The following is a 24420-nucleotide window of genomic DNA, read 5'->3' as shown; positions in this document are numbered from 1 at the left end:
GACACTTGACCTAAAAGTCAAATCAAGTATATGACCCTCGATATATCTAACCCCATCCGTCAAGCGGGAACTTGTCTTGCTGACAAACAAGGGAAGGAAGGCATTCGACACACACAAAGCCGCACGCACACGACACCAATGCAAACACCCACGCAGCACGATAACTACAGATGGACTTTGACCATGCCCAGCTTCATGAACTTACTTTCCGTGTGTTGTTTCAGGCAAAAATAGTTCAAAATAGCATAATACAGCTTAATCTTTTAAATTGATTTAGCCTTTGCAGCAATGGTTTCTTCAATACAATGCCTTTATTTTAGTATACTAAAATTTCATAGTAATAAATTGCATGGATGGCTAATAATTAATAATTACCAATAATTATGTCTAGTAATATTTTGGTGGGTAAACAGCTGGCCTCTGGACCAAGAGCTACTAAAAGAGCACTCCCCCTACGGAATTAAAAAAAAAAAAACACTCACTGGTTTTAAAAACAATTTATTAAAAAAACAAAGTACATCTTTCCATATACATAATAGAAAATAAAGACACCACATTCTGTATAACTTAGGCAAAACATTTTACGTGCATGAATTAGAAATGAAAACAGTTTACACCAAAATAGCATCGGAACATTTGATTCATATATAAAGCTTTTAAAAATAGGCCTCTGTAGACATTTGATTGTTTGAGAAGAATTGACATGCTGACACTGAGGGGCTCGAAGGCCATGCACACAGCAGCCAATACAGGATGTCAATGCTTCATTTAAATTGGACGGCTATTTAGGGGGGGGGGGGTCACTCTCACAACAACCCCATGAAGGCAAACAAGACATGACACCACTTCTGTTAGTTAATAAGTCACTTGCTGAGGTTGTGCCAGCAACATGGGTCAGGTGGTGGTCCCAAAAAATAAACAGTCACACGAAGAAAAGTCCAAAAATTCCCATTAAGTGTAAACGTGCGTGTGGTGATGCTGAGAAAGGTGGAGAAAAAAATCCGACACAATATTGGCAGTGATCCCCGAGGACGTCCCCGAGAAAAGCAAGTGTGATTAACATATACGATTTAACCTTTTATGAAGCTTGACTGGTAGTAGCAGTGAAAATTCTATTTGGAGCAGTCCGGTTCTTCTGTATGGAAACATGGGCGGCGAGCCAAGAAAATAACTGCCAGATACACTATGAACCTTAAACGTCCTAACACCCTGTGCATATAACGAATGAACTGCATACTAGTAAGGATAAGTCAATTCAAGAAATAATTGTTGGCTATGTGCTCCGGTGAGTAATGGCTGCTGTGATATAAAGCTTTGCTATGTGCGAGTGGGGAAGGAGTGGCCCGTGAACTGGAGCCCCCTCTGAAAAGCATCATGTGAACATTAACACCGGTCATGAACGTCCGGCAGGTGCAATGTGACCGAAAGGAGTGTGCGAGTGATGTAATGATGGGAGTGTGTACGTGCGAGGTGCCAGCCCGTCTATGTTTGTGCTCACAGGGCAATGCTATTGGTGCAGTGCTCAGAAAAGCAGAGCAGTGAGATGGAAGGGTTGTTGCGGTCGCCAGGCAGACCCTTGGTGTTGCTTGTTTCCATTGGATTTCTGCTAATGACCAGATCTAGGCTGCCTCCCGCTTCCATAATCAGGGGCACAGTGAGACAGCAGTCCAAGTCTCTAGTCCGCACACGGTTCACCTGGAAGGATCAAATCAGACGGGAAAAATGACATGTTCATTTCGACTAAGTTGAGTCGAAGTTGAGTCGAGTAAACAATGCTCCTAGGCATATATTCTTTATCCTCTGTGGAAAAAACACCCCATAACTGCAGTTTACAGGGGTTAAGAATGTTTTCGTTTGTCGGCATAGTTATGCTGCCCCCGGTGGCCAAATTAAAACGTACAAAAGGAGCTGCAATGTTCGTTAGGGTTCGCAGGCGGTTTAATTCTTGAAATTGTCATGATGTAACAGAACAAACTCAACGTCTGACAAGCTTTGCATGTGATAGGAGCAGTTCAATTTGTCCTTTGTTGTTGCTGGAAACTATGCTGCATTATTTCAAAATCAAATAATCTGTATTCATGGGTAATGATGTTAGATAACAGTTTTAGGACCACAGTTTGTAGTAAAGAGGGCAATTATAAATGTTCAATTACTATTTGATTTTTGCTATTTGTGGCCTAATGGCAACTAATCGCTTCTTTAATAGACAGCACTTTGGCACCATTTAGTGGCATATTAGGGCATTTCAGTAAGTCAGAGCACCAAACATTTAAATAGGTGAGGTATATTCAGCAAATATTTTTGAATAGTGTATGAGACTAGGCATGGAAATACTTTCATATTGGTTCATTTCCGCATTACAAAACACCAACAAGAAGGGTTGGAAAAAAAAAAAAAAAAGTCCAATGGTTTTTGAGCTAGCCTTTTTAAGGGTGTAGTCTAAATTGTTAACTTTTTTGTCAAGCAAAGAATTGGAGCTCAAGACACATCATTTGGGTTCACAGAAATATGAAGTACCTGAAGTATACGATCGTAAGGCTTCAAGCCCGCCTGGTCGGCCGGGCCTTTGGGGCGGATCATGTTGACAAACACTCCTTTCTCCACAAGTCCGTCAGATACACTGAATCCAAAGTCACGGGTCTCGGGGTCCTTTCTGATAGTCACCTGATAGTCACAGATATTATACGCGTTTACATTTACCATATCTGGGGTATATTAAATACCCTGATGATCAGTACCATCAAATACACTTGGCCCACTTGTTTAACTGAAGCAGTGACAATTGCTGATTTATTTATTTGAATTTCTAAAACAGATAATTGGGTCAGTATCAAACCCTTAAAAATGGAAAATATTCAGAAATTAAAAAAAATGTATAACTGGGTAAAAAAAACTAAACCTAAAAAAAATTGATTAAAAAACAAGTTCATATTTATAATAATTGGTATAAATTTGCATTAGGTGAGGTGTCACATAACCAATGGAGCATAAATCGGTTAGCTAAATGTTGAAGGAACTGGGAAAGGTTTGACTGCTTAATATCAGTAGCTCATAAGAAATTTCAGCTTATACCTAGTCATAAAAAGTACTAAATCAACGTAAAAATATACATATATATTTATCTGTTGGGACTATCAACGCACAACTGTGTTATGACCAAACAGTAGCTTTGATTTGCTGCCGTGATAACGTTCGATGATAACTGAACAGTTTCAACTCATAATATATTACCTAAACACACTAATGTCAGTCTGAAGGACATCATGATACATGCTCACACCATCTGAGAAACATTAAGATGAGCATGAAGCAGAGAGATTTTTCATTTTTAGACCTACTAGCTCATTTGAAAAGCAAAAACAAGGTCACGCTTACCTTGTGCAGGGCCAGAGTCATCGAAGACAAACTATTGGAGCCTCTGCCACATCCGCTCAAGATGTTGAGGTTGCTGCTGGTCTTTGGTGCCACTTTAGGTTCCGCTTGTTTAATGGGACTTATTTCGGACAGAAACATTGAGTCCTCATCAGTCTTGGTCTCTTCTAGGTAGAGACTAAAAGCGCTACTTGTCATAGATGCCTGTAAGAGCACAGAAAAAAAAAAAAGATGGAAATGTAGTGTGGCGACGTGTCCTGTCTACCTTTTCCGATTCAATAGCAGATTACAAACACAGGGGATTATCATACCTCCAGCTCCCTGAGGATCTCAGACTGGCCACAAGTCTCCAGGTCCTGCAGAGCTTGAGACCAAAAGCTATCGTCCTGATTCAGGGTACCATGGCAATGAGGGGGGCTGATGAATCTACGACAATGCAGGAACCACAACATGAGAGCAGTCTTGTTGTCTTGAGGCCGGTGCTGTCTTCACAAAGCAGCGTGGGAAATGTAGCTTTGCACTTTATTGTTTGTTTCTGAGGCTTTGCAAAGGAGAGTCCCTTTAAAAAAAAAAAGGCTCAAGACCACACTGGACACATTGAAGAAGAGTCCGTCACAAATGTTTTCTCTTTCCAAATACAAATGCAATTGTCACCACACACACGGAAAAAAAAAATAAAAATCAAACAATGAAAGCAAGTGACAAAAAAAGAAAAAGAAATACAAAGAGAGACTGATGTGTCCCGATGTGTTTTGGTGTGGACATGAAAACGGTGACACACCAAAGAGCTTGTGGGCAATTAGTAAAGCAGATCAGAGAGAGAATACCTGAGAAAGAAGAAAAAAAAAAAGGACAGTTTGGACGAGCAAACAAAACATAAAAGCATCAATTGACAAGCAAATGTTGCTCCATCTATCTACAGTACGGTATGACTCACACACTGCACTTTGCTTTGGTCAAACAAATCAAACAGAAAAAGCAAAACAGAAGCTCACAGAAATAACATTTTGTGAAAGAATTAAAGCTGCATTGACATCAAAAGGAGCCCACAGGAAGGAAAGTGAAGGAGGAAGGCCTGTGCTTTTTTTACCCAGGCATCTTGTCCCAGTCATCCTCAGTTAGTCTCCCGTCGTAGAGCCCGGAGTGCTGCATCAGTCCTGTCGAGCTGGACCCGACCGGGCTCCTGTACTTTGTTCTTCTCCAGTCGTTGGCATTGAGTAACATGTCTTTGTGTAGATAAGTTCCTAAAAAACAACAAATATTGTTTTTGGAAGAAACAGGCTAGGTAACAGCTCTGCTTTGGAAAGGACGTCCTCTCCCGACCTCACCTTGGCTATTGTACCCGGGGTCGCATCCCGAGCCATCCCAGGAGCTCATGGCGGAGTCAATACTGGGCACGGTGGCGGAGTACATCTCGGAGGGTTTAGCGATTCTCGCCGCATCCATCAATTCATCCTCTAAGTCACTCAGAAAGCCAGTCTCTCTGTCCAGGACCCTCCTTGCATCATATTCTGAAAGGGAGCCATGCCAATGAAGCCAAATGTTAAGTCAAAAAAATATAAATGGTTATCAGTCCACTGCAGTATAGGAAATGGAAGTTATTCTTTTATTTATTTATTTATCTTCCTTCCATCCCTCACACTGAAGGCATTTGAGAACAAGTGTGCTTTCTTGCCATGAGAGCGAGGCGAGGCTGACACGCGGTCTACTTGTTTCTTGATCTTGAGGGTGACTGACTCCCCCGCCATCTGCAGCAGGTGGATAGCCTCGCTCAACGTTTTGCCTTTCAGACTGACCCCATTGATAGCCAGCACACGGTCCCCTATGTGAATGGCCCCGGTCCTGCAGAGTTTGGAGAGAAGAGGAGACGGAGATACCAGACAGTGCCGACAGCCAGGACGAATCAGAAAACCGTGCGGCTGCCAGCTCGCCGACAGAGCCGCAGACAAAGTGGCTTCTTGTAATAGAAAACAGAAATGAGACAGCCATTGTTTACGGTCCTATTCAACCAAAAACATTTACACAGGGGGCAGTAGAGTCTCTTCAGCATCAAATGCCAGCCTTGGTGTCATTTGTGATCTCTTCCCGCTGCTCACCTCTCAGCCAGGCCTTTCTTGGTTAGACCCGAAATGACGATAGGATCAAAAGGCTCCTCCGTGCCTGAAATGGTGATCCCCAGAGGTCCGTTATATCTCTTCAGCTCTACAGTGTAGATGATGGAACCAGACATCTCCAGCTCATCTGGAGAATAAGACTTGTGTTCAATTTAAATGGGCCAGATTATGGACTGTGAATTTCAGAGATGTTTTTTTGTGATGGTATTTTATTCTACTTTTATGATGCTTTGCGTTTTAAATCACACCCTTACCAATGTTGTCCTCGTCCTTCTGTATTCGGAGCTTGACCATGTCTTCGGCCTGATCCAGGACGTGCATGGCGTCCTCTATGGTGCAGTCTTCAAGACGCACACTGTCTATAGCCAGCAACCTGTCTCCGGGCTCCAGAGTGCCCGTCCTGCAAGTGTCAAAGGGACCAAAGCTATTACTTGGAACCAGGGGAGCCGCTCTTGACTCATTATGTCAATCCTATTACGATCTCATCGTGGATCATTAGGGGTGACCCCAACCTCACCCTCAGTCTCAAACATACTTCCACTGCGCCACTGAACAATCCAATTATGATTTATTAGATTTGCCATGCAGATTTTGTTTTTTTAATCCCACGCAGAGAGAGATTGTTGAAGCAGTCATGTGTGTTGACAAATGACATACCTGTGTGCTATGCTTCCTTTTCTAATGTCAGAGATGATGAGTGGCTTGCCAGGCTTCTTACTTGCTGGTTTTCAGGTATAAACAAAAACAGGGAGAAAGGGAATGAGATGTCATCAGATTTCGTTCACGGAGTGGCTGTCGTGATCAACACAATACTGTACCCTGCTGGACAGATTTATACTCACCACTGATGGTGATACCCATCTCCATTCCTCTTCGCTTGGGTAGTTTGACATGGAAGGTGCCGCTGCTAGGAACCACCGATTCTAATGAACAGAACAAAACGTAAGTGGCTGCACAGTCCTTGTATGGATATTTATAATAAATTGTACCTGCGACGTCAAATTCAATCTCCACTGTAACCTTATTGGCCAGAGCGGAGTCTCGGAGCAGCTGATGGGCCTCCTCCAAAGTGCCATCTTCAGTAGGGATACCATTAATGGTTAAGAGTCTATCTCCAACCTGTATCAAGCCACACCTGCACACAAAAGCACAATAACATGCAACAACCCCAATAATGTTTTTTTTTTTAGGGCTACAGCTGTACTGGTTCTCATTAGAATATACCTCTACAGGCGTCATCACACCTTGTCATCAATTTTGGATAGCCAGGAGAATTTAGCTTATCCTTGGAGATTACATCACGCCTATGAAATGAAGTCCTGTCATAAAATGTTAATTGACCGACATCCCTGCAGCAGACTATGCTTTGCATGGAAGCTTAGGTGCTTACATCCCAGTGGGGGCAGAATCCCCCGGACTGAACAACTGTTCCACTACCGCTTGATTTAAATTGTGCCACACAGGGGGGTTGACCCTGTGCAATGCCATCATTATCTCACAGGACAGCGGGCCACACCAAAAAGGCACGTAACAGGAGACATGAACACATTTGAGTTGGCAAGGTCAATTTTGAACAAACAGCCCAAAAAAAAAAAAAAGGGGGGGGGGGAGGTCAATGGTTTTTTTTCTTTCCCCACTGAGATGTATGGAACTGACAATGTGTAAACCCCTGAGCCCCCCCCACCCCTCCACCTAAAATGCAATTTGTGAAATGACATTTAGAATGTGGAAAATAGCACTCTGTGACATTGTACTTTATACAAATATGCATAAATGACAATTCAACAGATTTGAAAGAATTTAACAGTTTGGGCACTTGTTTGATTTAGATTTTTTTTTTTTTTTTGCTTTAATTTAATGACCTGTGCTACTGGAGTCAGTATAACAGTTTCACGACTGGCAAATTGCAGTAATACTTTTTTCACAATGGGTACAAAATATGCCTTTGAGTTATGTCTGTCTACATGTGCGCCCATTGTTTTTTACTTTTCCTGTTTGATAGCCAGTCTGTGTATCTTTATCTTATCTTTCAACATTGTCATTAATGAGTAAAGTAAGTAATTTTGCCCAATGATGCGTATGAAAAACCTTGTTTGGAAGAGGAACAAAGTGAAAGATAATGTTGAGTTATTTGTCTGTCGGCCTCATTTCTATCAGCGTGATGCATCTCTAATGTGTCTGCCTTCAAACCAAATACTCATGTGGCTAAAATTAGCCTGCTTGATGTGTCATTGCCTGGCTGAATGATTAGCTCTCCAAGTTCAAGGTGACTCCCTATAGTGTATGAATTGTGCTTCGTATTTGGTGTCTGTGCTTTACCTCTCAGCCGGGCTGTCTGGTTCAATGAAGCGGATGATGGGTGGAGCAGAAAGAGTTTCTGTAGCAAAGACACCCCCTTGCAGCTGGATCCCAAAACCTGTAAGCGGATCCCCCCTCAGGACGACCTCGCTCACTTCCATGTGAAAAACTTGGCCCCCAGGGCCGACAGAACTGGATGCCAGCGACACTGAAAGAGGGGACATCATGGAGGGGGAGGTTAGTGGAGATATGACATAGAAATACAATATGAGAAACTGGTGTGGAATAAAAACAGGCATGTACTAGTCTACCACACACGCAGGGTGACAGAAACAAAATGAGTCATTCAGAAGTGTCAAGTCAATTTTTAGATTTCCCGTGTGAGACACTGGCAGGAAGCAACCATAACCAAAGGCTTTTAAAGGAAGCTAAACTATAGAAATAAAACAGCCAACCTACCTGAACACCCCTCCCTCCCAACCCACCAACTCAGCCCATCCATCCATCCATCCATCCATCCAATTTGTCATACATGAGCTCTTGTGGTCCTTCTTTCTGTTCCGCCTCTTGCCAGTCGAGGTCCGAGGACTGGTGGGTGCGGTGGGCACCATGGGGCAGGGCAGCGTGCTGCTCCCCTGACTGCTGAAGCCTGAGGTGGCTGTGGAGGAAGGGGAGAAGCCACCACTCACCAGAGCTGCAGACATGAGACATTGCACTCTACTTATCGACAGCCTCGGATAGGGCTGACTTTCCCCAATCTTTATTAAAGCGACTTCTTACAATAGAAAAATATAAGGTGGCTCATTTAATCACTTTACCCAAATGTTTAAAAACAAACCACTCTTAAAAAAAAAAAAAAGAAAGAAAGACTCCAGCATACCTCTAATGCTCTGTACCAGTGCATAATGAACATTGTCAATTCTCACGATTGAAGTAGTAGCACACTTTCTAACCACTGCAGTGACTTTCTTAATTACAATTCATCAAACCAGCTTTTCATTACATTGTCCTTTATGTTATGTTTTCCATCCATGCATTCTCTGAACCGCAAGCTGTCTTCAGGCGGTAGGCAAGGCACACCATGAACTGGGCAACTGCCAATCACAGGAGACACATACAGTCAAGACTGAAATTATTCATACAATGAATACTTTTGTGCGTAACTATCTAGTCTATTTGCAGGGTATGTATAATTTTAGGACACTGGGCCCTTGCTGGGTGGGGTTGCAGAATTGCACACCCCTAGATTAAGCCTAGTTGTACTTTGTGCCATCTAGCGGAAGAGCACTTAATTGTTCAATCAATTGATTATTTCTTTTAAATAAAATACACTGTATTTTAAGACCAATTAAAGGAATTGGATAAGCTCCTGATGCTGGGTGGGGATAGAAAAAAAGTCCATAGCAAAACACAATCTTGCTTTCATTCACCCAGGTGATCTAAAAAGGTATGTGGTTTATCGAAAGTGTTGAGGAATGGGCTCCTCTGATGACGTCTTGCCAGCAGCGAGCCTGTCACAAATGATCACTTACATTTGCAGTGGTCCTGCTGGTTGCGTGGGTGGCTCGGGCTGCTCCATGTCTTGCCGAGGCTGCCGTGAGAAGGTAAGCAGAAGTTGCTGCTTTGGTCCCAGATATGATGACTGCTCTTCTGTACTTTCACTGCAGAGACAAATCAACACTTAGGAGTGAGGCAGAACCCGCTCTTGTATTATGCACGTTTTCTAAATCCTACCCATGAAATCACACTTCCACTCCCGTGTCTAAAATTGCACCAAAACACACCGCCTGGGGGATTATCCAGAGCGGAGTAATTGATATTTAATGTCTTTCGTCATGGTGCACCTAATCCTTTGGTTTGATGTGTTAAGAATGTTTGACGCACACTGATGGTAAATGGTGAGAATACCGAAGCTTACGTTTTCTGGCAAACTTCCAAAAAACTGCATTGAAATTGGAAATCATGTTTAGAATATTCTTCTCGAAAAAGCTCCAAAGGCTATGCGCAAGATAACCGCGAGGCATGATGCTGTCCTTTGCGGTACGAAACACACGCCTTTATTGGGGACAGCTGATTGCATGCTGTCTAATGAAGTGCAAAGGTCATATTGGACCGGTGTCAAACCTCAGGCGTGCGGGCCAGAGCCGACCTTCCACTTCATTCTATGTGGCCCTTGTGACTTTGGCTGAAAATTAACCATTGAAATGATGATGCTGAAGCCATTGTGTAAAATGATGCAATTCCAACACACTAAGTAGAGACAAAACGTCTTATGTACCTAATGCTAGAAAAACTTATAAGTGGCATCATTCGTATCTCAAGACCCTCTGCATGTGGTTTTAGAATTTCGAAAGTACAGCGTAGCCTTCTATGAAATCAAGCGCTCAGTATAATTGGCCGCATGAGACTGCTCCTGACAACGAGCAGACATGGACTCAGATAACAGTGAGGCCTTCTTATGAAATAAGATGACCTTGTGTGTGGGAAGCACCTCAATAATTAACTTCCTTTACAGATTCATTAAGACGTGTGTCACTGCACGCTAAATGTGACAGTAATCCTTGCTGCTTCCTCAGCGGGGGTCTAATCTGCGACAATTTGCTCACATGCAAGGGGGATTTGCTGCAACCATGTATGACGACACATTAAGCGCATGATACGTTTATGATACGTTCCACTCGCATGAAATAACCTAGGACTCTTCATCCTGGTGAAATGGTCCTTATCTGACAAAGCTCTTGACCCTTCAGACTAAGATCACCTAGACGAGACTCTTTAAGAAATGTTTTTCTCATTCTGGGCTGGTTTAGAAAAAAAAAAAAAAACTGTTAATCTCATAGTGGCCAGATCAATCTCAAAACCGCCCCTAGGAGATTAAGCACTCCATTTTACGGTCATGCTGCTTGGGGGTAAATGGGCTGTCAAAATGTGTTTTTTTTTTTTTTGCAATATGACGAGAGACTGAAGATTTCAGAGGACATGCAAATGACTGCGCTGCACGTTGAGGGGCCCACAGGAGCTCCTTGTGGCTTGTAAAACAGCTGCAGAGTGGTCAATACGAGTGTGTGAGTGGTTTGTATCCATCATGTCTCCAGTGTGGGCCTCAAGTGCACACGCATGCACGCTCACATGCTACACACACTGGTTGCTTTATTATGTCTAGGTTACCATGGTTTCTGTTGGCGTTGCCCCTCCCCTCCTGTGTTACCTCACAAGCAATGTAATCAGTCACCTGCGGCTTGTTACCTGTCGTGTATTTAAGTCCTGTCTGACCCTCATTCCAGTCGGGTCGTTGTTGTCGTCACGTTTCATGTCTTCTCGTGTCTGTCGGTCAGTCCTGTACGGTTCGGTCTGTTAAGTTGTTTACTGGTTCTGTTGGTCTGTTCCCCTTATCCAATGACCTTTTCCCTCAATTAAACCCAAGCTGCATTTGGTCGCCCTGCTCCGTTCCGATCCTGACACAGCTATGCTTTTGATTTGAGCTCCACGGAAAGAAAGACTACGCCAAAAGTATGTACATGCTGTGACGAGAAGACAACGTGCTTCTTTTGTACACCTCATTAGATCGATTTTTGCAATGTAATGATGCCGCTGAGACTTTTAATTATAAATTCCGGTTTGGTGCATACGCAATAGTGTTTGCCTACAGTCAAATGTGGTGGTGGCAGCAGCATCGTGCTTTGGGGAGGATTTTCTTTAGCTAGAAAAAAAGCTTTAGTGAAGGTAGAGAGCATTAAGAACAGATTAAAAGAGTTGTCGGTGTTAGCACAAAAGCTCGAGGCTTTTGCTGGAAAGAAACCGAATGGCAGGAAAGGCTGACTAGAACAGCTGAAATTTATTGTGATGCACTTGATTTATTAATTATTGGGGGGGGATTATGAACAGTTCCAAACACCAGTAAGTGTTCGCATCATGCAAAAAAAAAAAGCCTACTAGAACATTTCAAACTCTTTTGGGGCTTAATAAGAGGCACATGAAATGGAGCTCCGTTCTGACTCCCACTTAACAAGCATGCAAATGTGATTATATAATTCCAAATACAGCCCCATCCCCTAATAAGCAGGAACGCTCAATAGATAGCCTTACCTGTATCTTGTGGCCGGACAGGCAGCCGGGTCTGACTGGATGGTAGAATTTCCAGTTTGACAACCTCAGTGGCGTTCCCCAAAAGCTGCAAGGCCTCCATCAGAGAGCAGTGTTCCGTACTGGTTCCATCGATAGTCAGCAAGGCGTCTCCTGGGTGCAGCGCGCCACACCTGACAGGATGACAGAGCCGATAATAAATCTGGGAATAATTTTTCATGTCTGTCGATGAGTGATAAAGATGAGGTAGCTTCACCTTTCGGCCACGCTGGCCGCCTTGATCTTGTCGATGATGATGACTTGCTTATTCCTGTATATGGATGTGGTGAGGCTGAGGCCCAGGCTGGAGGAGAGCCCTTTAACTATCTCCACCAGAAGAGGACCCGAGGCCTGTTGCACTGCTTCTGCAACAAGTAACACATTTGATTCAAAACATTAAACCCAGCCTGGAGAAGAAGACTTAATTCCCATGACTTGCTATTGAAACTAAATAAATCATGTGTGCTTGAAACCCGCCATGTTAAAAACGACATTCTTGTGTTTCATTCAGCAGTGGGGTGCAGCTTGACATCTGGCCACCGTAGCACCACTGAAGCTTGGAGGCACATAATGCTTGTCAACTGTTCATATCCAGCATTTTTATATAGGTCATGTTGGGAAAACATGTTAACAAAGCAAATAGGTTGTACAGGGGAAGTGAGAGAGCAAGCCAGCAACACGTGACGGTAATCCATCCACGCTTTTCCCGTTGCTCCGGGGCCCGAGCGACTCCCCTGGTGGCATCTCCAGCACCGAGCCTCACTTGCGTCCACGGAGCCAAACGGCCACATTATTTACCCTCAGAGCAACGCTGCCCTACCATGCCTCCACATATTCCCCGTGTGTGTGTGCTCACCCATGACAGAGATGTCATACTCAATCAGGAACAAGGCTTCCTGGCTGCTCTGCATCAGCGTGGTCAACGCGTCAGCATGCTTCTCACGGTTTAAAGGCATGCCGTCTATGCTCAGGATTCTGTCGCCAGCCTTTACCGTGCCCTCCCTAGAGAAAGACAAGAGAGGGAGAACATCAGTGGCGAAGTGTCCCGACACCCGTCCTGCTAAATCATTGAAGAGTTCCATGTGGACCTTCCCTCCCAGGTGAGATGAAGGCGAAATGAGTTGGACCAAGCGTTTTGGTGCAGCCTCGTTTCATGAGGAAAATGGGCAATGTTTGCCTGGGGATAAGCCGTGGCCTTTCTGGTTTTAGAGAAGACCTACGTGTTGTGTATGCTTCTTTCACGCAGGGGTGAGCAGAGACGAGAAGCTCGAAAGGCATGGTTGTAAACTACCACGATTCTCCATGTCCCACTGGGCTATGTAGTTTGGTAATCCTCCAATTTTGACTGTTTTGAAAAAAAATACTTTTTTAATCTTTATTCATCTATCAGTGCCAGCGGAACAATTAAATGCTCTTGCACCGGATAGCGGAACCTACAATTAATCAGTGTAAACATTTGTCGCCAGGCATTCCTACAACAGATTTAGTTCTTCCTGTGAGCTCATCAGCGTTCACATAATTTGAGGTAAGTGAGATTTTTTTCTTTAAGGGGGAGTCAAGTCAAAAATATTCTTTACAATATGTTCTATGCAGCCCCTCTAGTCTAAACATTCTGATTAATATTGCTTTTGTGGAATGTGAAGTAAGAAGCAAAATGTTATCCATCTCAGGGAGATGACAGTTAGTTCTATTTAAAAGAAAACCAAAAGCGCATCGATTTTTAATACTACTGTTGTTCATACCTGTCAGCAGGACCCCCTGGCCTGACGTGGGTCACCACCAGAGGACGAGACTTGCGCCAGTCCTCATGAAAGCCCCCTTGAGAAGACCAGAAGAACTACAGATCAATTCTCTTTAAGACTAACTCAATAAGACGGTCACTGACGTACCTCGCATGACAAAGCCAAAACTGTTGCCCTCTTTGAGCAAACAGACCTCTGTGGTTTTGCTTATGACTCCTGGGGGAGTCTGGACTGTTAGAGGAAAATAAATTTGACTGAATTAGAAGCAACATTTACATAAAATACAGTCAGTACATGTAGTGGATATAAAATAAAACTCTGTTCAAATGCCAGGTTTTGTGACCAAGATAAATCATTACAAACTTTTTTTCAACATGGCCTATTACGGTTCGAGGTCATAAGTTTTGTGCCAACATTGACTCGAGTTGAAACGGTTCATAACACTTCTCTCCGCCCCAGTTTCAGCTGAAGAATAGATGAAACTGATTCTCCTGAGTTTTCTTTCCTCTCTTGAATTGATTAAAAAAAGAATTAGAGTTCAGCAGTAATGGTGGAAAAGATTAATGATTGATCTTAATCTCTTATTACAAAATCTTGGATTCGAACAGTGATGTGTTGAATTTTGAGATCCACTTATACGTGCAAATGCGGGTAGACTTGACTTACGTAACGGAGGCAGCTCGTACTCCACCTCCAGGACAACTCGCTCCCCTATGTTCTTCAGCAGGCTGATAATCTCATCGTGACGAAGTTTGGACAGGTTGATGCCGTTCACTGACTTAATGTGGTCCCCTACATTCAGCTGGTCACTTCTGGAGGGAGGAGACAATTTAAAAACATCTCGTTTGAAAATTGACAAATTTCCAAAATGGCAACCCCAAGAATGTCATCTTACCACTCATTGCAGGACTAATTAATTGAATGATTCTGACCCTTTTTCCTGTCTCACCTCGGGGCCGTTGCCAATGGATGCTACAGGCAGGCAGGCACGCTAACAAGCAGAGCTGACTGGCCCCGTCATCCAGTCGCCTCTCATCACACAATGTCACTGCCCGTCCTGTCTGCTCGCATGACTCTCCACTCAGTAAATTAGCTCACACATCCACCAAGCATGTCACACGCTGCTTAATCATCGTAAAATGTGATTTCTTTCTACGACATTTTGCTCTCGCGTGGTTGATTTTAGGAAAGACTGGTAGTCATAATGCTGGACATTTAGGGGAACCGCTTGGAGTGATTATTTAGCGAGACGGCATGAGAAGTCTTTTATTTTGTTTTCTTTGGTTTTTAGAAAGTAGATCTGACCTGTCTCCAGGCTTTGGCTTTGATACTTGTCAGCTTGTTTTTTAAAAACAATTCTATTTAAACACAATTCAAAACAGTATTTGATTTTTAATTTTCATCAAATATTTTTTTATTGTCAGTATCACTATTAGAGATGATTATTTTTCGTCAACACAGAGGAAGCAAAGATTTGGTTCACTTGGCTATTCAGCACTCCATTATAAAATAACAAGGGCATTTCTTGGAGAAATCTCTGTTGGCATCAAGCTGACTTAACACAACAGTAAAGTCCTGCAGGTGAGCTAATGTAAGTTTGCAGCATAAGCACGTTTCTACAAGCGGATCTAAGTGATGCGGACAGCGTGCGCTCAGCTGCATCACGAAGTGCAAGCAGATCTCACCTGGCAGCCAGCCCACCTGGACGTAGATTTGACACTCTGGGCTTGCCGTCCTTATCGGAGCCCCCGGAGATGGTGAGGCCGAGGCTGCTGCCTTCTCTTTTCATCAGGTCCACTGTGGTCACTCCTCGGCACTCTTCTGTGGACCCACCATACGGCGGATAGAGCATTAGTGAAGAACATTTCACGTTTTAGCCTCTCTGAAGCAATCACTTGAATCAGAAAGAAAATAAAGTAGTTGTAATAATGAGAGGAAAAAACATGGAATTCAGATCTCAGATTTCTGTTTGTGTCATCAAGTCTTGTGATGTGATGTGCTATGATTGATTGATTCGAGTTGGGGAGTCCAAAAACTATGGGAACATGTTTTGATAACATGCCCATATTTTTTTCTTCTTTTCAATGAAAGCATTTGAAAAATTTGTAAAAGGGGAAGCGATTATGTATGCAAAGAAGTCTTTTTTTCTGTGTGCCAAGTTATTACAAAATGATGTATTTGCTTTTATGTTTGTTTCAGAGAATGTTTCCTTACGTAAACGGGAGTTTGCAATTTAAAAAAATACTATCGATAAAAACCTGACAGTTTCCGATCTTGTTCGATCTTTAAGAAACCTCCACGCTAGAGGACAAACAATCAATCAGAGATAGAAGGTGTGTGTGCCTGATGAGAAGTAATTTATTGTAATTTCGCTAGCACAATCCTGTCACTTTTTTTCACGGGGGTGTAGGGATTTAGGAACTTTGCTGAAACTATCACGGAATATCCAATATTTGATAGACAATGAACAGATCCCGAGACAAAACAAGGATGCACAGAGAATCTTTCAGAGGTGGAGGGACTGGTCCCTAAAAGAATTCAGAAGTGATGCAAAATCAGCAACAGTTCTCCTTAACAGGTGATCATTTTAATTTGCACTCAAAGTGCTTCATAAAATCAATGGTACATTCAAAAATAAATAAACCTTAAAACTGATAACACATATGTTATACTACCAAAAATGTCAGTTGAATAAGGACTACTGCTTTTTTTCCCACAAGTATCTGTGCTTCTAGCGTGTCAGTGCCTTTGTCACCTCCAGATTATTACCATTGACAAACATGCCATACAAGCATTCTTTTCCTCCTCTGTTACTAAGTACGCAGGTTGAGTGCATCCACATGCATCAAGCTACAGACAGAAAACAAAGTCATGCACATGCAGTCATGTTTGACTAAATTGTACCTGAAAGGCTGGGCCTCTGGGAGGAATGCGATTGGTCAGATACCCCGGACTGCTTGTTTCCTTTTGCGTATGGTCCCTCATCTGAGGAGACAGCAAGGAGGTATGTTAAGAGGCACTGTGGCTCAATGAGGAGAAAATCTCTGAGGCAGATGGCCAAATGAACAAACCATTATGCACCTCATGACAGATGCTCACGCTTTTATTAGCCTCAACTGCACCTTGGCTAATGCGGGGGCCGGCTGCATAGTGGGGGCACTTTGATTCGAATGAGTCAGTACGCAGCTTAATCCGTGATGTACTTTCTGTACGAGAATGATCGGTCCTAGCTCAGCCCTACACAAGCTTATGAAAAGGTCAGATGGAGAAAAAATGTTGAGGATCTATTCATGACAAGAATGTATTTTCAGCAAGAGGGTTTTATGCCACCACTTGAGCCTGAGGATTCTCCTGATGCACCAGCACGCGGTTAATGGACTGTTTGGTGCATGGGGAGAAAAATCATCATTTTCGAGTCATTTAGAGCCGCAGCCACGATAAATGCTCAATTTGCTCTGCAGGGGAGAAAGTGTTTCTTGCTCCTTCCATTCCTGAAACATATTGTATGTACGTTAGCTGTGCTTCTCGTTGGCCGAATGATTTGACATACTGGGCCCTGTTTTTGTGCTCAGCGCTAATCTGGTACAAATCACAATCTGTGTGTTGAGGGTGAAGATTTTTTTTTGCATTGGTATTTTGGTAGAAAAGGTTGTGCACCATTACAGCAGGGTCTGGCAAATTTCCAAACACGGTAAACTAGACTTGACAATGAAGACGTGCCGAGCTCACGTGTGCCTGTCTACAGAAATGTGGTTCTCGGGAAGCTCAATGTGTTTTAATAATGACAGAACAACGTGTCAAGAATGATAAAGAACTGCACGTGTCAAGCCTCAATGGATCGAAACGTGCTTCACTATGTCATCACAATCAAAACTGTCATGCTCAATCCGTCGATCCCTCAGTAATCTTGTGAGGTTTCTTGTGACAGATACTATTGTTAATTCATGGACTGCGAAAAAGAATAATGATTAAAAAAAAAAATTGCCGTGTTTTGCAATGCTGGATATATTTCTTCTCAGGAAAAAAAACCAGGTGTGATTTTCAAGTGCAGCAAATCTCACAGAACTGAACATTGGCAAAATTGTTTATTAGGAGTGTAACCAGTCCATCCATCCAAAAAAAAACAGCACCCATAGATTTTGGTCACTAAGGAGCATTTGTGTGCACATGAAGCGTTTTTCCGAACTGATTGGATGGAAAGCTTCAAGTCTTCATCTGGCCATCACTTGCTCTCAAGTCAAAACAAAAAAGCAGCTTGCATTTTGAAAAAACGCCGTGGATTTATTGTGAATCCAGAAGTGTAGATGGAACAACAATGGGTGCTGAAATGGGTACATTGCTCAAGGGTTTCTCAGCTGTACTCAAGAAGTAAGCTGGCACTTCTCCAGCACGTTTTGAACCTGCTATCTTTTGGTCAGCAAGCCAAGACCTTACGGCCAAAACCGGGCAACACACGAAGGACCCAACTGCTGTGAGGCAGGGCTTCAAACTCAAAAGTCACAGAGGCTCTGTCGAAGCATTTGTGGTCTGAAACCTCTGACCTGGATACAAAGACCCAAGAAGTAAAATCTTTGCTTTTCACCCAGCCCTATGAGTCATACTTAACTCACAGAAATATCTTTGTCTCTTTCCCTGTGATGTAAAGAAGACACACATCCTTGCACAAATTCCCAGCGTGCTCGCCCAAAGGTACGAGCACAAGTGAGTGCCACATCACAAAGATGTTATCTTGGGCAAAAATCTTAATACCGCACACATTCCTGAGGGCCTTGACAGTCCAGCAGCTGTCAATGCAGTCAAAAGGCAACATTAGCTGTAGGTTACGAGGATGGGCACGTGATGGGCCACCACTGTAGCCTTCCATCCCGAGGCTGAGCAGAAGCATCACTCGCCCTCAAGATGCTCCGCTCAAGCTGATTAATAACTGACTGCGAGTTTGCCAGAAGAGCTGCATGTCATCACAATTCTAATTGCGGAGTCTAGGATGAATATACATAAGAGGAATAAATTAACTGCCGGTTTAATTCAGAGCACTCGTTGCCATGCGCATTAGGATGGAGGTTAAATATGTGGCAAGTGGGCGGGGGTGTGGCAAAAATGTGCCGATGAGGTCATGATGCTATTTTCAGATGTCAAAGCTGATTCGCAAACGGGCCTAGTTCAATTCTATATCGGTCGACATTACAGTTGGCAGGAGGGCGCGAGGCGCCGGCTAGACGCGCTTGCTGACGCTGCCTTCTCCCGCAATATATTTAGTCTCGACAACAGTGGCGTTAAACTGTAACAATTCTCTCGCCCCAAATCCTCTTGGATGGCACCAAAGATGACACATGGTGAAGATGAAGCGTGGCTTGTCTTACCGTTCTTAGAGTCTCTCCTCAGACCACACAGCATGGCTGCAGCTCCCTTTGGAAAGTCACCTTGTTGATAGTAAGTCCACCTGAGGAATAAGTTTAGGGACGTTTCACCTGCTCAGATACAAGAGGCAACCCATCTTTGTCCCTCTCTTTATCCGTGCCTGAGTCAAGACCTGTTCCTCCAAATGTCTCAGTTGGTACTTTGATGCTCAAAAAACAAGTCTATCAAATTCTGGTTTTGCAAAAAATCCCCCAAAAGGAGATAAATGCATTCCTTTCTTGCCATCCTCTTGCAAAATGTTGGTCTCTTTCCACTGGATTTATCATTCCCCTTCTCATGTGCTCACAGACTCACACATAACCCTCTCTCTCAGGCGCACACACACACACATAGACACACACTCACTCTCTTTGCCAGAGGGGCTCAGTGAGGCGGGAGCACACCACTGTCACTGCTCCCTCCCCCTACACACAAACGCACGCTCACACGTGCACACGCACAGTTTTCACCTAGCGAATCAAACAAGCGTCATTATACGTGCACATCCACCCACACGCTAAAACTTCACGTATCAATTGCTCACCACGTGCACAATAGTACACAACAGCATATGTGCAATTCCAGAGGGGTAATCATGTGTGATCGTGTGGTTTGAATGATGAGGAAGACATTTGGCCTGACATTCGAGCCATCTGAAGAGAGAAGGCAACAGATCTGTTGGCACAACCGCTGCTAAACCTGTCGAAACATTTGTCACACGCGCACTCCTCGACGCCTGTCACTACGTGAGCCCAGCTGAGCAGAGTCAAAATGCGTTCAGACACAGATGCAGGCCCGGAGTAGACAATCTGGAGCCCTGGGAGAATCCCCGGTGGGCCGGGCTGCTTTATGAGGTCTTTCTGGGGTGGCTAGTTGGTCCCAAAAAGCCAATTCTTTTGATCTGCTTGTTTGTTTCAAAATCATCAGATAGTTTGGGCAGTCCTCACTTTGTTTTCATTGCAATTATATTTCCAAATTGAATGTGGAGGCTAGGCCAGTTTGATGCATATATATATAGCACAGGCTATACTGCATATATATTTTGTTATGAGAATTTTTGCGATGTTCTTTAACGTACCTGTTACTGTGTGGTGAACATCAAGTGCATTGGAAGTGGTGTGAATTGGTTTCAAATAACAGGAAGTGACAAGGTGGCTGCCTAAATGTTGCCGAATTAAAAATGTTTTATAAATCTGCGTTGTTCCGGTAAGCGTTTAGTCATGTCATAAACACTTCCTGCCTATAATATTGTCCATTTTAATGAATTATTTTCATAATATGAATCTTGTTGTGGGAGGGAATGATAAACTATTTTAGATTGATACAAAAATAAGCTTATATATATTTGTTAAAACATGAAGAACTCATGTGGGAAGGTCTGAGCCAGGAAACCCCAGGGCTAAAAATAAGTCCCACTCAGGCCTTGCACACATGCAACAATGTTTACATGCAGGCAGCTCTTTAACAAAAATTCAAGAGAGGTCAGGCTAATTTCCAGAGGTTACAAACAATTCCTCATTTCTGCACTAGACCCATTTAGTCAGCTGTTCCACTTGTTATAAAACACTTAGCTGAGGGTAATTTCCTCCGGGAGCTTTTTATTCCTCTCTAATAGCCTATTAATCACCAGCTGCATGAAGGGAATCAGGAAATGGAATATTGACGCTCGCTGCGGTGATTACAAGAAAACCTCTGGAAGTAGATGACAAATGTAATAAAAACAAACACTAATGTATGTTTTTTTCAAACTCCCTTTCAAAGCAAGCGTTACATCAGTGGTGGATCATCAGGGCCAGCAAGGTCTTCTCTGCTTGCCGTAACACTTTCAGAAGCACTGGCCTAAATTCTCTCATACATTTGGTGCTTTGAGATATGACCTTAATTTGTTCCGTGATCACGCTAGTCACTCAAAATGCAAAAAAATATATAGTAATAGTTTAATTTAATGTAAAAAACAACCTAAAACGTTCTTGCATTGCAATTTAATAATAAAAGAAGCACTTTTAAAAAAATTAATAAATGAATGAATAAAATTAAAATGATATATTTTTAAAATTCTCAAAAGACATAAAACAAAAAATAATGAAATAAAAAATTATATATTTTTTTAGTCCTCGAAAGACATGACCTTCCATTTTTCATCACACATCAGCTCATCTCCATTAATCTGACCAGGCTGCCATCTTGCGGTAGTAAGGTGCAAATGCAACTTAAAACAAACGACGTCATCTAAGAAGATGCTACACTAAAAACAGTCCAGTCGATCCAATTTACACAATCCACACGGCAAGAATAAATGATTACAAATGCCATTTAGTGAGCTTTTTTTTTTTTTTTTTTTTTCAAATCCATGCATGGACTCTGTATTCGTGCATTCAGTGGACGCCTATATTAATATAGTCAGTAATTGTTGACTTTATATTACAGAAACAATTATGTTATATTACAACATAGAACATGCAACCATGTTACTAAAAACGGTCATCGAGGAAAGAAAAATAGTATAGAGCAAATTGCTGTTGCAAAAAAATAAAATGACTATTAAAGCCTTTTTTTTTTCAAGTATGTTCTAAACCAGTTTGTGCAGCAACATGACAAGCATGTATTAGTGCAAAAACTATGACTTTCGGATTGGTTTGCCAACTGTACTGGGATTATTCAAATACAAGTTAATTGTAAAGGATTTAGTCAGCAATATTTATTTGAAATGTTTTTGGGGTCCTTTAGTAACAAATGCGTAAAATACAGTAAAATATGAGGTGACAAATAAAATATTTTTGTGTGTTTCAGTTTGTACCTTTTGTCCTCGCGCGTACGATGCCCAGTCGACATCTGAGTGAAAAGGAGAACATCCTCCTCTTCCCTCCTGCAGAGTGGCCATTTCTCCTCAGAAGGTCGGACTGTGAGAAGCCAAACGAGACTTGCTTCGGTGTGAGGTGGCTTTTTCCAAATATGAGCCTCGTTGACATGTTCATCATATTGACATATGACAAGAACCCAACAGATTCTTCTACTTTCCTCTTTGCCAAAAATCCTTGTCCCTTCCAGTATCCAATTGTGGCTTAAAGACTCAGATATTGGTTTTGCTTCTCCTCCTCGCTCAACAAGGTGACCAGCAGATCATATTTTTGTGTGCATCCCTGCTACTATGGAGGTGCCAGATGGCATACGACAAAGGGGCACAGCCTGGCTTCCGTATCGCAATGGAAACTTTCTCTGCAGGGTACCGCCTCTCAACGCCACAATCTGGACACATTTATTGAATGAAACCATTGTGGCTCTACAGAAATAAGCATGATACAGGATTTGTAGATAAGTCTCAGTGTTAAAAGGGGCTATGAGCATTTCAACAATCCTTTAACGGTCTTTCCATTTACCACTCGCACTTTTTATTCCCATTAAGAACCACAAACCATATTTTTTTTTATAGCAAATGCATATTTACTGACTTGTTTTCCCCCCAATTTCCTTGTCGAACCTTAATTTTATATTAACCAATGAACAGCATAACAAAAAATGCATGGGCAAGATTCTTTTTGAAAGTATTTATTGTGAACATCCATTTTATTCATTCTCCTCACTCCTGAGCCTGGCATTGGGGTTGGTGATCTTGATGGCCAGCTGAGCTGCCCTCTCCACAATCACCTTCCTGTTCTTTGACGAGACGTTGTGGGCGATCTCCGCACAGTAAGTCCTAAAGGTGAATCAAAGGTTTGTTGTCAATGGGGATTTACATTGTTAAACAGCAGAAAACACATTGGCTTAACTCTCCTAAATGAAAGCACGTTAAAAAAAAGTCTTACACATCAACTAACGTGTTTGCATCATCCTGTGATCTCAAACAAGCTGAGCAAGCATTGTCTATTTAATGTCACTGAATGCTTCACCTCATTACTAAATCAACGCCCAAGTCGAACCAGAGAGTTTAAACACGTTTCAAAATATCAATAACGATAAACCTCTTAAGTACATACAATGTGTGTCACTTACTTGTTACTCATCATCAGAACCTCCAGTTCTTTGACGTTGCGCACCAGGAACTTCTTGAAGCCACTTGGGAGCATATACTTTGTCTTTTTGTTGCTACCATAACCAATGTTGGGCATCAGCATCTGCCCCTTGAACCGCCTGCGGACCCTGTTGTCAATACCTCTGGGCTTGCGCCAGTTTTTCTGTGTGGTGACAAGAAATGTGCATGTCAGTTAGGTGCATCCTCAGCACTATGATGACAACATAGGTATCATAACCTACCGCAATCTTGACATATCGGTCTGATTGATGGCGAATGAACTTCTTAGTTCTCTTCTTGACGATTTTGGGCTTCTTGAGTGGTCGGAGGGCTGGCATTGTGACTGAAAAACGAAAACATCAAACGTTCGAGTTGTGCGAACTCTTTGGGGTCATAGCAAGATCCAACCTCACACGATAGATTTAGATATTCAGCAAGCAGATCGAAACCCGAAGCTCAAAAACTAAAATGACGTTGAACCCGAATGACACTGCTTTACAAGCGTGTTGACTATCCCCCTTAGCTAAGCTAACATGTTAGTGCTCAGGTGGACGCGGAGCTACCTAGACTCGAGGTCTTACAAGCCAATTAAATGTACAGTGAGGATTATTCTGAAATTAAAGCTCCTTTGGCATTTCAGGTACTTGTCTGGAGGATTTCTAATGACAGGCCTCTGCTGAATCTTGACAAGGCATGACATGAAGAACGTCTAGCGGCTGGGCATTAGCTTTAGCACAGGCACATCGCGCTACAAAACATCAATCAATGTCGTTATAAAGTGGTTAATTTTATTAGATGCACGCCCAGCAAATGTTAATAATAAATTACATGCACAAATATGGTGCATCAAAGGGCACAAATTGTGTGGATTGTGACAGATTCCATCGACTCACCCGCCGATGTAGTTCCGAAAGGATCTCCGCCGACACCGGAAAGAAAGAAAAGGACTTCCGGGAGTGTTGCAAAGGCTCATGGGAACCGTAGTTCACAACAACCGATGTTACAGCCCCTACTCGTTCGCTCATGCCTGTCACTTAAACTTCCTCCTCAATCTGAAAACACTTAATATTAGTATTATACTACATAATATAGTATCAAGTTGTTGGCCTTTTATATAATTATAAAGCAACTACTACTTTGGAGAAATATTGTTTTATTTTGCCCTATATATACACCGTTTTTCTTTTTTTTTTTGCATCTGTATGTCTAATTTGGGGATTTCAGCTACATTTGATATAATTTGGATGGGTAAACAATTCACAAAATTAGCTGGAAAATAAATCAAGTCTAAATAATAAATCAATTTTATTGTTAGAAATGTTTTTTCCATTTCCAACTGTAATACCGATTGACAATAAAAGCGTTG

At 42.5% G+C, this 24420-nt stretch overlaps 2 protein-coding genes across 4 annotated transcripts; both read right to left on the bottom strand.

The window, feature by feature from the left end:
- Positions 1–482: 482 nt before the first annotated feature.
- On the bottom strand, positions 483–19403 carry LOC133150492 (glutamate receptor-interacting protein 2-like). 3 transcript variants are annotated; one of them, XM_061273041.1, is made up of 24 exons: positions 19009–19403; positions 16553–16633; positions 15334–15469; positions 14315–14460; positions 13796–13879; positions 13649–13724; positions 12763–12908; positions 12124–12271; positions 11871–12040; positions 9317–9445; positions 8317–8478; positions 7806–7992; positions 6476–6621; positions 6329–6409; positions 6144–6207; positions 5741–5886; positions 5469–5613; positions 5048–5214; positions 4701–4883; positions 4463–4616; positions 3684–3798; positions 3376–3576; positions 2518–2664; positions 483–1695 (listed from the first exon to the last, which is right to left on the bottom strand). In XM_061273041.1, exons 1-24 carry the CDS (start codon positions 19040–19042, stop codon positions 1495–1497), a joined length of 3249 nt encoding a protein of 1082 aa, XP_061129025.1. In that variant the 5' UTR covers positions 19043–19403; the 3' UTR covers positions 483–1494. The 3 variants fall into 3 exon arrangements, with proteins under 3 accessions (XP_061129025.1, XP_061129026.1, XP_061129028.1); XM_061273042.1 differs by having other exon boundaries at positions 8317–8442; XM_061273044.1 differs by lacking the exons at positions 483–1695; positions 2518–2664; positions 3376–3576; positions 3684–3798 and adding an exon at positions 3976–4199.
- A 3172-nt stretch (positions 19404–22575) lies between these two features.
- rpl32 (ribosomal protein L32) lies at positions 22576–24099 on the bottom strand. Its single transcript, XM_061273084.1, has 4 exons — positions 23948–24099; positions 23297–23397; positions 23036–23217; positions 22576–22739 (listed from the first exon to the last, which is right to left on the bottom strand). Exons 2-4 carry the CDS (start codon positions 23390–23392, stop codon positions 22610–22612), a joined length of 408 nt encoding a protein of 135 aa, XP_061129068.1. The 5' UTR covers positions 23393–23397; positions 23948–24099; the 3' UTR covers positions 22576–22609.
- Between the last annotated feature and the right edge of the window lie 321 nt (positions 24100–24420).

Source organism: Syngnathus typhle, linkage group LG2 (genome assembly GCF_033458585.1).
Source record: "Syngnathus typhle isolate RoL2023-S1 ecotype Sweden linkage group LG2, RoL_Styp_1.0, whole genome shotgun sequence".
Classification (NCBI taxonomy): domain Eukaryota; kingdom Metazoa; phylum Chordata; class Actinopteri; order Syngnathiformes; family Syngnathidae; genus Syngnathus; species Syngnathus typhle.
This window is presented reverse-complemented; position numbering and strand designations above follow the sequence as displayed.

Coding starts and splice junctions, on each gene's coding strand:
- rpl32 (XM_061273084.1), bottom strand. CDS start 23,392: ATGCCAGCCCTCCGACCACTCAAGAAGCCCAAAATCGTCAAGAAGAGA. Junction 23,218..23,296: donor ACCGATATGTCAAGATTGCG/GTAGGTTATGAT, acceptor GTCACCACACAG/AAAAACTGGCGCAAGCCCAG. Junction 22,740..23,035: donor GTTCTGATGATGAGTAACAA/GTAAGTGACACA, acceptor ATTCACCTTTAG/GACTTACTGTGCGGAGATCG.
- LOC133150492 (XM_061273041.1), bottom strand. CDS start 19,042: ATGCTGTGTGGTCTGAGGAGAGACTCTAAGAACG. Junction 12,041..12,123: donor GCGGCCAGCGTGGCCGAAAG/GTGAAGCTACCT, acceptor TCATCCTGTCAG/GTGTGGCGCGCTGCACCCAG. Junction 3,799..4,462: donor GACTGGGACAAGATGCCTGG/GTAAAAAAAGCA, acceptor GCATTGTCGTAG/ATTCATCAGCCCCCCTCATT.